This window comes from Rattus norvegicus, chromosome 20 (assembly GCF_036323735.1).
Source record: "Rattus norvegicus strain BN/NHsdMcwi chromosome 20, GRCr8, whole genome shotgun sequence".
NCBI classification, from domain to species: Eukaryota; Metazoa; Chordata; class Mammalia; order Rodentia; family Muridae; genus Rattus; species Rattus norvegicus.
Window position 1 is genome coordinate 19860813 of NC_086038.1, and position 12491 is coordinate 19873303.

General features: G+C 43.5%; 1 protein-coding gene across 2 annotated transcripts in view; it reads right to left on the minus strand.

Annotated features, from left to right (window-relative positions):
- Tmem26 (transmembrane protein 26) overlaps nt 1-12166 on the minus strand; it is a 53199-nt gene extending 41033 nt beyond the window's left edge. The window contains exon 1 of one of the 2 annotated variants that reach the window (XR_005497258.2): nt 9790-12166. Coding sequence is in view for 1 of the 2 variants with exons in the window: in NM_001107623.1 (NP_001101093.1) it covers nt 9790-9980 (191 nt within the window). In the remaining variant the exon portion in view is untranslated. The remainder of the gene's footprint in view (nt 1-9789) is intronic. The other variant, NM_001107623.1, reaches the window with a different exon arrangement.
- Nucleotides 12167-12491: the final 325 nt, after the last annotated feature.

The following is a 12491-nucleotide window of genomic DNA, read 5'->3' on the forward strand; positions in this document are numbered from 1 at the left end:
GTTCTTAAAAAGACATACTCACTGCATTCTTCTCGTTTCATACTAAAACTAAAATGCTATTTACCATACAAAGTAGTCATTTCTATAAATTATAACCCTTTTCATAAAATGATTATGTCATGACATTTAGCATGTTAGGGCTGGAGTGGATTTTATGTATTTCAACTCAGCATTGGCCTAGAATTAGGATTCTATTTTGCTCTTTCTGAAAATGACAATTATTGTTCTTTTCTTATTGAAAATGTAACTCCTATTCGTTTTAGGCATAGAACATTATACACATACATACAGGGGGGAAATTAACCATAGTGTAACTTGTTACATTTGCTTCCTTTTTTAAAGAAATTTCAGGCTTCTAATTATGCATACAAATGTGGATGTGGGTAATATTTAAGCAAAGCAAAAATTACTTCTGATTGAATTTCCATTTCACTTCGTGGCGTTTTACACTCTACGGAACAGAAGAGAGATACAAGGATCACATAGTCACGTTTCAAAATCTGATGGTAAAGCCCCTTCAATATGCCCAATATAATTTCTGGAAACGTCACTTATTGGAAATTGAGAAAGTATGCCAAGTTGTCCTTCAAGGAGGCCCTGAGTTATGTCTCAAAGATGTCTTGGCCCCTTTGTAAATGGGCTGGTTTCTCTGGGTGGCCTTCAGCCTATGTGACCTCCATCTTGGCTCCTTAGTAAGGGCCTCCCATGAGGGGCCATACAGTTGCTCACGCCTCAGCTTCTGTCCGTTACCTGCCTGTTTATAACATCTAAAATGATACCAATGTGCAGAGCACAGCTTCTGAACTCCTAAGAACTTACTGTCTTGACCTCAGCCAGCATCCATTTACTTTTTAAGTAATCTACCCCTCTCCTCTACTCCCGTTCCTAGATCTCTTGTGTGTGCCTTCAACCAGCAAGGGAGGCCATTACTGTGTGGCTGTAAGCACATGGGAACCCCCCACCCCCATAGACATATACTGTCAATTAGATGACAGATTCTTCTTTCAGTTTTTTCATAGAAACTTACAAGAGGAAAAGAGGAATTCCTAAAATTCCTAGCAAAAGAGGAATTCCTAAAAGATTGGGAATGGATTACACATTGCAATAGAATCATTCTGTACTTGAGGTTCCTTGAGAAGTGCTCACACAAAAGTTTTGTCCAGAGAGATAATTCTGAAGGCAAACATTAAAATTCTGAATTATAAACGTCACAGTTGTTAATATTTCTTAAATAAAAGCCACACTCACAAATTGTGATGTAAGCGGAAAGGGAAACTTGCTCTCTGCGAACCGCACTCAATCTCAAAATTCCTTACTCCATCTCAAAGGTCCCAAAGCAAGTTTGAAGCAAGGCCTACTGTATTCCAGCCAGATAAGGATATCTGAACTTCAGGATCTTGCCTCACAACTAAACTCATGACAGGGAAAAGGTATGGATCGATTTGAGGACCCGTGTACCATTCTTAACATAAAATGTTTCTGAGCAGAGGAAACTGTGACATCTTTCTGCATGCACAGGTTCTGAGCAGAACCTTAATGATCCCGGTCACCACCATTTCCTTGGGCTTTGTCCTTAACTCTGTCCTCTTCCCTCAGACATCAGCACCGTCATGAAAGCTCCTCAATCTGTGTCCTTCTGTCGCTTCTTCTCGCTTGGACAACAGCTGGCTTGCTACTGTATCCTGACTGTCCAGTCCTTTTGCACCCTGGACATAATTTGTTGAAGAGTCTTTGTTTCCCTCCAGGGCACTTGGCACGCACATGCAGCTGGAAAAACCTCGTATCCCTCGGGGACATAGCAACATCTCGCACGAGGAAGGCTTGTTGATTGAGAATAAATGCTTGTTTACTAAGCGTAAGTGAAATTAAATTGGTCACGCTTATAGGAATTTTGTGGTTTGTGATAAATAAAACACACTATGAATGTTATGTATTTAATAATATAATCTACTTCTTAGACATAAAGATAATGGTATATGTTTACTCTTTTCTGAAGACAAGGTTGAGAACTGAACTGAAGCTGTCTAGAATTCCCATCTCTCTTTTCTTTATAACCTATTTAGTTTTTACGAAAACATCTGCTTTCACCTGAATGTGTGATCTGTGTGTTTAGCATGAACTTTCCTGCCTCATGGAACGTACCTTATCCCTCATAGCAAGAAGAGACAATGAAGTGGAAATCCTGGTTTGCTGTCACTGTTGGGGACCTTAGACAAGTCACTTCGCCATGCATCGGTAAAATCACAGTAAGATGGGCTTTTAAAGGAAAATGAATTTACAGTCATTTGACGGTTACAGAAGACAATGAATATGTACAAATTCTATGTCCCCAGTGCTCCGTGACTGCTGACTGCTATCACCTCCATTGTCACCCCGTGATGGTCACCTTCATCTCCCTCCTCAGCATCACCAGAGACTACTCAAAAATAATGCAACCACGTTACCTGGTGGCTGATCTAAGTGAACACAGCATTACACACAACACTAAGGATATCCAGGAAAATAGAAAGCAGAGAAATAACTCGACCAGAGACAGTAGTGCAAGCTAGAGGAGAAATTTCATTCTCTTAGGAATTATTAATCTTTAATATGCGCAATAAGTTAAGTCAATTGCAAATCATCTAACTTTTTGAGGTTGAACACATAAATCAATTAAAACATAACACCATTCTAAGATATATATGTGTGTACAATATATATACATACACATATATATATCATACGTGTATTTATGTGAATAAACACAAACACATAAACACATATGTATCATGTTTATGTCTAGAGAAAATAAACCAAGTCATTACCTACTCTGCCACTCTGTCACCTCGTATGAGTAATTTCCTGTGTCCTGGATATCACTTCTATGTGACCTTCGAATAGTTTCCTCTCATGGTGCATGCATTATGATTCTTAGAATAAAAGGAACACTGGTTTTCCACAATAAATGTGGTTGATACACCTGGGGCTTCAGCCTCTCAATCCTAACAATTCCGAAGAATTTATAAAGTCGTGTGTGGCACCCACACAAGGAGCTCAGCCTTGATGGAAATGTGAATTCTCTAATGAGCAAGAAAATGAAACAGTTCACCTTTGTCCCAATTCTGTGTAAGTAATAATGTCACTGTTATGAGGAGAAGCGCAGGAAATTTTAAAATAGGAATATCTTTGTGCTGATGTATTTGAGTTACCCATATCGATTTTTGCTCCTCCCCCCCCCCCAAAAAAAAGAGAGAAAAAACCCTCTAAAGATGGCGGTCACCTTGATTTCAGTTCTAGAAGTTTTCGGTTGTGTGTTCTCATGGATGAAGGTTGGTCATCAGTCAGCACTTCAGTTTCCTTGATAACCTGCTCTTATTCAAGTATAATGATTACATCTGTCCCCAGTCCATTATACATCAATGGCTTTACCTCGAAAGGCCATCACAGAAGAATATAAGGGGAAAACTGGGACTGAGTCTCCACAAGAATGACACAAAACCATGTCATAGGAAGCGAGCCATTCGATGTGTGCTTCCAAAACACTGTAACCTTAACTTTCTACACCAAGACGGAGGCTTGGGATACAGAAGACAGACCCATCTGTGCGAGTACAGAGAATACAGAAGACAATGTCTCAAGTCTCAGGATATATATTGACTCACTGCAGATGGGGCCGGAAAATATGATTGGCCATTAAAAATGTTGCTGGAAGAACTAACAATGCAGAGAACTTCCAGGAAATAGGAGCAGCAAGTGAGTTCAGGCCAAGCATCTATTTCCTGAGAGAACTTTCATGATCCAAGATGGCCACCTGGGAGTCAACCAAGATGGGTCTCTCCTCAAATGCTCCTCTCTTTCACCCCATTTGGGTTTCCAAAGATCAATAGGATTGAAGACAAAGACTACCTGGTTGAATTTAAGGTCCATTGCATGAGATGAAACCAATGCCTGCTCAGGTGGCCAAGAACCAGAGACGGGATTGGCCATAGACCAGCAGGAAATGCTACCATTTCACTAAATGAACAGAGCAAAAAGATGGCATCGTCATTTGACAGTGCATTGTTAGTATCTGGAAGCACACAGGATTATCTCCTTTGATTGCCTTTTTCCTCCTTGGATTATTCTAATATATCTGGGCCCTTGTGATTTGAATGAGTAACATTTCCCACAGTCTGAGGCAGTCTGAATACTTGGTCTCCAGTTGATGAAAATGTTTGGGGTGGTTTAAGAAGTATGGCCCTGATGCAGGAAATATGTCACCGAGGGAGGCTTTGAGATTTAAAGCCTGGTACCATTTCCAGATCACTCTCTCTGATCTGTGTCTGTGGCCCAGTGTTTCTTCACAGCAAGAGAAACATAAAGAATACAGACCTCACAGATATCACATCCTCTCCAGAGCCCCTCCAGCTATCAAGCGGAGCCTGCGTGTTTCTCATTCCGTAGCCCACATCACACAGGCATCCTTTGTTTATACCAAGGGTCTGTTCACCGTTATGCTAGCTCATTGGTTTATCAATTACATCCTTCCTTGGTTGTTTTCCGATTCCCTTGATTTAAAGTGCGATGTGTCGGAGGGCAGGAATCTGCTTCCTCCTTTCATTTCCCGGTCTTCCACATTCGCGTGCCCACTACATACAAGGAGCGTGGACACCAGTTTGCTTCATTGTGCTTGAATGAAGCTGAGGCTCAGTGCACCCACCTGAGAGGTACCAAGGTTCTGTGCTGGGAGCATCCTCTATTTAGCCGGGCTTTGCACCCCCCCTTCAGATGCTGATTTCAGCCCTTTTGATCTCCTTGTTGCTCAAATGCCCTCAAGTTCCCTCTCCTCTCCGCATTTGCTCACCAGGCTCTGACGCCTCTGGATGGTTGAAGACTGAAGCAGACAAGGAAGAGAGCTCAGAGCCTTCCTGACTCCCTTACTCCTCGATCCTAACACCGTGCGCCTAGGTGAAAAGATTAGCAATTCTGTGCCTCAGTTTCCCTCCTGAAAATGCTAAAAAGAGAAAACTAAAGCAATTGCTGTGTGTGCTGGATTATACGAGATCACCTATATGGATTCTATCGGACCTTGAGGTTTGGCAAATGCTAAAGACTCATAATCGTTCTCATTCCATACATTTGGGCCCTTAATCAAAACACTACCTTTTGTTTTAAAGTTTCAGGCATGCGGTCTTTGCTAATTTAGGTATTTTTGGATTATCATGAATGATAGTGTTAGCCAGTGACTATTGAGTATGAATTAAATTATAGTTGTGCAGAAATATATAAATGTTAAGTGTTCTATTTTTCTATGGTTGGTAAGAATGAAACTCCTTCAGGAAAACATTCATGCGATGTTCTTTCTTTTCTTTTTGCTGACTTTGATATTCATTTTTTTAGATGAAGAAATATAAATATGGATTATAAAATCATGCTATATCCTCGATAAAACAACAACAACAACAACAACAACAAATTTCAGGCTCAATATTTGCTTAATGTTGCTGTTAGTTGTCATGCAAATAATTGTCAAGCCTGGGTTGGTGGCATATATCAATAGTCACCACACTCACAGGAAGAGAAAACAGCACAGGTTAAAGGTCACCAGGATGACATTGGACCGTCCAGAAAACAAAACAAAACAAAGAAATAGTTCTGGCCTGACCACACGTAAAGGAAACAGAAAGGAGAGACAGCAAGGACCACTATCTACGAACTCAAAGGCTCAGAAGATATCCTTTGTGTTATTGATGCTCTGATGAAGGAAGATGTGTGTTTAAAATTCAGTACTTTTGACAGTAAATTCAACTTGATTTTTTTTTCTTTTTAAATTCCCAGATACCGCCTCCCTTCCAGGCGAGCAGGCTTCAAACTTGTCACAATCTTGGGTAATTTTTCTATCCCCCGAGGACTCTTTTATCACTATTGGCTGGGAAGCAACTGAAATATTGTCTTGTGCTTGATTTTTACCTAAATGGTAAGTCTCAGATCCACTGGATCGTTGCCCAGACAACTGAAAATAAAAATCGAGAAAAAATAATGAAACTAAGTGATGCTGATTTCCATCTTGCAGAAACACAAGTGAAGATCCAGGTAACACGGGTTGAAGAACAAGCTCCCCTGATGGTCCTGACGGGTCTTGCGAGGGTGTGTCACAGACCCGCCCCGTGGATTCTATAGGATTCCAGCATTCACCACTCCAGCTGGCAAGTTCCTCGGGATGCTGTAATGTTCCTTGTCCCTGAGCAGCTGAGCTCAGCATCTAATTCTACGTTTCCCTTCCAAGGGGTTGGGAAGATGTCCTTGGAGGCCTGTGCATGCTTGCTACACTAGGAAACCAAATCTCCACTGTCCTTTATAGCACTGGGACTTGTGCCAAATCCCCTCTTTTTAGCGTTTTAGGGTCCAGGTTTAAATATTAACAGAACGAGTATCATTCAAATTAGCCTTGAATAGACCGAAGGAGGTCCATGGGTGTAACAGTATTGTAACGGGGTTTCTGCTCCCTGCGCATGCATGCCGACCTCTGCCTGCAGGGTTGGGCTGGTCTCTTGACTCTACTCTGTCATAGCCATCGGTTGGATTCTATTGGATACGATGGATCCTTTAATATGGGAGAGCTGCAACTTCTAAGACAGGCTCTTCCTATCTGGCTCTATGAGCTGCCAAGCAACTGAAACCCCGTCTTGTGTGCTTTGACTTTGCCCAAATGACAATTCATAGGATGGTTTGACAGACAATGGAGAGAAAAAAATGAAGAAAACATAAGAGTTAAGTAATAATCCCTCCACTTCTCCCTTCTTCTTCTTCTTCTTCTTCTCTGGAAATGCTCTTAACTACTTTCTTTCTTCTTCTTGGGTGGAAAGAACGATTGTTTCCAATTGGAAGACCTACAGTTCTCCTCCAAGTCCATCCTTATAATAAGCCATTGCACAGAAGTCTGTCCCTGCAGGGTCCTGTGACTAGCCCTCTTGGATAGTGGTTAAAATCTACCACACCGTTTTCAATAGCATCAGTCTAAAGAAACCATATTCTTTCAATTAGTCCTTTAATGTGAATCATGGTGTTTTCCCCGCTATGATGGGATGATAATGGTTTTGCCTATTTCTCTCCATATAGATACTTTTGGTTCTTTGAGCAGGTTCCAAAATATAACAGCCCATGGTTCAAAAGTGTACCTACTTATTGAATTATCTCGGTTCATGTGAATCTACACATACAACTAAATAAAGTTAACACTTTCCCATATAGACAATATGTGTTCTTTCGCTGTATATACTTAGCAGAGATGTTGCAATAATGTTGGGTTTTCCCCTCTTGGGTTCTGTCGGGTGGAAATTTTGGATAGAAAACTGTTCTTAACACTGTCAAGTCGCAAATGATTAGGCTGTGTTTTACTCAGAAAACGCCAACCTAGAATGAATGCAAAAGATCTCAAATCAAAACCCATTTCATTGTCCTGATATTTCAAGGATAATTTCATGTGTACTTTTAGCAGAGTATTATTTTAGGGCTTTTTTTTCCTCATATTTGTCTGTGGTTTTTACCTACAGCACAAATGACCGTGCTTGCAGACTTATGTATAGTAAAATCAAAGTATAGCGTGGGCATTGGGAGGAACTCTGAGTGGGTTATTTGTACCAGGTTGCAAACACTCATTTGTTCCTGAAGTTTTATAATAAACCAGATGTATCAACTTTTTTATCTGCTAGCTTTTGAATATTTCTGATGGATATCGAACCAGAAACTTTCTCTGAGCCAGTGCTCAAATGTACCACACACGGCCCAGGTCTCTAGTTTGAAATATAAGATTGTTTCTGTGTTTTTGTACTCTGAACCAACGGTTATTTGCTGGTTCCTCTGTTAAAGTTCCTTGACTTACATAAGAACAAAATGTGACTAGCTGAAATTTCAATGTAGAATGTTTTAATATGAACAAAAGGGGAAAAAACAGGATATAAAGAAAGCCTCTTATGATTAGTTAACTATCAACATATGTATATGTTCACGTAATTCTTCGACGACTGTGAAATACGTATTTGTAGATCTGAGACTCAAGCTTTCAGACACCAAATAACTTCCTTGGCATCACATGGTAAGTAAGAAAGAATGCCCACCACCTACCCCATTTCAAGTCTAGTTCTGCAGCCCACACATCAAATCCACCACTGCTCCAGTTACCCAGTCATCTGACTCACTAGCACACATACATTCGGTCCACATGATCTATCCCTTCTTGAGAGTAAATGACACAATAGCCTGAATCAGCAGTCAGTCAAAATGCACACAAGAGGCTAAAAGTCTACCAGCCCAGAATGGTTTGGGCCTGCTCGTGGGAACGATGGGGTTACTTCAGGTTTTATTGATCTGACTGACTCCTTTCTGAGTCTGAGATTGACATTTGTCCCAGAAGCACTCATGGTTGGTGTCAGGACTACTTAACACGGGACAATCTTTGGCCTCAGACTTCCTCCTGCGATAGAAGATACGTCTAGTATATTTCAAATACGCAACAGCAGCAACGAATCTCAGATTTATCTGTTATAGGAGTGTTATAGGGGTGAACTTACGCTTTCTCCTTCTTTGTTTCTCCCCTCTATGAGTCAGACGTCTTTTGGGAATTGAATAGGATTTTTCTTTGCGATATCAAGAAGTCTGATTAGAAATGGCCGCAAATGCCTCGCCTGTGGGAAAGGTATTAGGAACTACCAAACCCACCCTTGCCATGCTACCTATCCCAATCCTCCAAGAACGTCAGCACCGACATTTCTAGACAGTTTTTCAAAAGCGGAGATTTTAAGTCAGGTACACATCAGCTGCAAAGGTAGCCCATTTTCCCCACGGTGGCTATGAAATATATAACCATTTTGCACTCTCTTGTGGAGGGGGCTTCTCTGCCCCTGAACATGACGGCTAATACCACAGCAAAGTGTATGTAGTGGATAAACAAACTAATACTTCCCTTTTTTGTGGAAAAAGACCTGACTTGGAAGAGTTTGAGATGGAACCTCCCTGGAAGGTAAGGGTGGGGAGCTGGGGTGCTCTTTGCAAAGGGCCAAACCACCTTTGTGTCAGCCTTTCCACTTGCATTGGGTCTATAGGGGAGGATTGCAGCAGCCAGCGGAACCTGGAGTTTCAACGCTGAGGTTAAGACAAAACCGCTACCTGCTCGCCCCTCCTCCAGTGTCTGTAGTACAAGTCTTGGCCTGCGAAGTAGGCTGCCAAGCTCCCAAGCCTCCAAACCCAGACACCTGAAACTGGTTCCACACTGGTGAGCCAGGGACCTTTGGGGTTGGAAGAAATTGGAAGTGGCTAAAACCTCAGGCGCTGTGAGGGCTGTGGAGAACGGAAGAGGCTAAAACCAAAGGTGCTGGGGAGGGGGGCTGCGGGGAAGGGGGACCGCACTTCAGGAGAGCTCAGCTCTGCAAAGACCGCGGATGCCCCGCAAGGGTTCCCGGTTCTTGCCGGTACATCCCTGGCTCACATTCCAACTTAAAAAAAAAAAAAAAAAAAAAAGCAGGGCACCCAGAGATCAGCTCCACTTGGTAGACAGTTTTAACTGATCAACCAATTAGGTCCATCCGTCCGGGATCCAGCCTTCCCAGCGCTGCGCTGGGACCCCAGGTACCACTGGCGTGTCCAAAAAGATGCACCGGTATCCCACGTGCCCGCCAAACTCCAGGGGAAATCAACCGGGCGGGGGAGGGGGGCGGCAAATGCCAGCGGGGAAACCACAGACATCGGAGACCCGGGCTTTGGTGCCGCCGGCTAGGACCATGACGAACAATGCCCCGGACCCTGTGCGCCCTCCCTCCCCCAGGGCACTCTCACCATTTGTAGCCTCGGCCGCGCTTGAACTTGAGAGTGAGCACCGTCTCCAGGACCAGCAAGAGGTTGAGCAGAGCCAGCAGCCAGTAACGGTGCTCTTCCTTCACCCAGGTCACTCTCCAGACAGCGACCAGGGAATGCAACAGGAACAGCAGCCGAGTGACCAGGGCCTTGAGCAAGACCAGCCCCTCCATTCTGCCCTTGCGCTCTGTCAGCCCAGCGCCTGCGCCCTACCGACCCCGTGGGCAGCACCGGGGGTCCACCTCAGCTCAGGAGCCGGACAGCTCTGGGACTGTGATTGTCTTTCTCGCTCACACTCCCGCGCAAGACTCCAGTAGGACAGGAGAGCGCCGCTTGCCCCGCCCCTCCAACTTCCAGAGAACTCTTCAAAGACAGAATCCAAAGCCAGAGCTTCTCCTGGCTGCTGGGCTCTGCAGGCAACTGGGGCTGCACCACCCAGGCTCCCTCGGGTGTTACTCTTCAGTACAGCCCATCCTCCTGCGGATGCTGGGGGCCAACCTCAATCCCTGCCCTCTTCCCCACCCCTAGGACTCCAGGGATTCCATGAGAATGCCCTGCACCCCACTCCAAGGAGGTGGAGGTGAGCTGATGGCCAAGGTGCTGCCGCATGACCGAAAAGGTGGAAAAGGCACAGCGCTCACTCCTCTCTCTTTGCTTTTCTCCCCAAGTGTTCTCTAGATCGCTCTCACATTCAGAGGAGCACAACTGACCCTCGCGATGACTGGAAGCTGGGACTCAGGAGAACCAAAGAATCTGCTGTCCCAGCAGTTTTAGAACTGAAGTTTTTTTGTTTTTTGTCTCTCCCCCCAACCCCCCAGTTTGAAGAATTGAAACTTCCCCGGAACCACAGGTCAACTGACAGTCTGACCTTTCCCAGCGTCTCATTCAGTAACCCTGGTGTACTTATTCTTAGCTGGTGGCTCCTGGTCTCCAGGAGGTGGAGGCAGGAGGATTGCTGCGAATTCGAGGCCAGCCTGGGCTCCTGTATGAAACCGCAACTCGAAAAACAATTAAAGGAAGGTTGCGGTTTCAGCTTAGTTCTTAGAGTTCTTATGGAGTATGAGGGCGGGGCGAGAGAGCTTGGGGGGAGGAGGAGGAGAAGGGGAGAAGATCCATCTAGGACTCTTTAGATGATGATTTATGAGTTAATGTCCCAGCATCAGAGTAAAAAGGAGAACTGAAGTCAGGGCCTCAAAGCCCTGTGTGATGTTTGTTTCTTTGTTTTCTGCCTTCTGGGTACTACTACTATTATTGTTATTATTATTATTATTATTATTATTATTATTATTATTACTACTACTACTACTATTACTATTACTATTACAGTTTTAAAAAACGGATTCAAAGGCTCTGTAAACTATCTGCAGAAAAGCTATGTTTTTACATTGAAAGGCTATACAGCTAGGCAAGACGATTGTAAGAATCATGAAGTGAACTAAGTTATTGAAATCTTGCCAGGTTTACCCAGAGCCTTCAAAGCTCTGTGCTGCTAACTCCCTCTTTGTTGGGTTACAAAGAGAGTTCAGAAAACTATGGCCCTAGCGCTGGGAAGCAGGAGTACTCTCTTGTCCATACAAGTAACCGAAAGAAACGTCTACAGGAAATGTTATCAAAGACCCACAGGCAATGTCCATAGGTTTGAAGATGGAGACCATAGCGATCTTTGGCACTACTCTTTAGCGATTAAGACAAGGAAAACCAGCAAGGGAGGAGAGAGTCGCAGCATCCCTAAGACCTGTCAAAGCCTTCAGCAAAATCAAGCTAATCCCCCTGGAGGCAAATAAATTGGATTTACTATGGTTTCCCGGAGAAAGACACTCCACGGAAACTAGACTGGATTGGTAAGAGTGTTAGAAAAGTTTTTAAATGTCAGGAATAACTTATTAGAAAGCATCTGGGCTGGATTTAGGTGGTCTTAGGGCTCAAAGACCGTGGGGCATTAGATTGGATGCTAAAGAGAGGAGATTGGCTGTCTTGGTGAGCCTAACTTGGATAGGGCAGTGTTTGGTCATCTGTAGCTTGAATAATTTGTTTTGACTGTGCTCACACCGAAGTGTAAGGGGAAACTCTTTGTATCCTGATCTACAGGAACACAGAATTTATCTTCCCTGGTGTGAGGTTTTCTTTGTTCAAGAAGAGGATGTCAAGGAGTGGCTGACGGAGACAACAGATACATCTGTCCCTCACCGGCAGGGACCTCTCCAGAAAGGGTATAAAAGAAGAGACATTCAGTGTCCTCTAACCATTTTTCTTGGTTCTGATTTATCTGGATCTGAAAGACCAGAATTTTCATTAAAGACATTTTAAAAGTTCTCTTTCCTTTTTTTCTGTGTCTGTCTAAATAGGAAAGAGGCTTTGAGAAATATCTGGGGATCTTCAATAATGCTTTTAAAGGTATAGAAACATTAAACAATTTAAAATGTCCTCACAGGTCAACAAAGAGTCTCAATGTTAATACGCAGTCCTTTTCGTGTCAGCTGGGGTTATTCAAAAACCGCAACCGCCACCTCCCATTGGCTCCCGTGTAGCTGTCAACAGGACCCCCTCCCCTTCTGAATACAAAGTGAATACCATTCTTTCTCAAACTACCCTTTAAAATACTGTGATTTGGGTTTTGGGGTAGAGCGTTTTCCCAGCTCAGGGAAAAAGAGTAGCTGTTAGGAGGGAACACGGGTTCTAAAGCA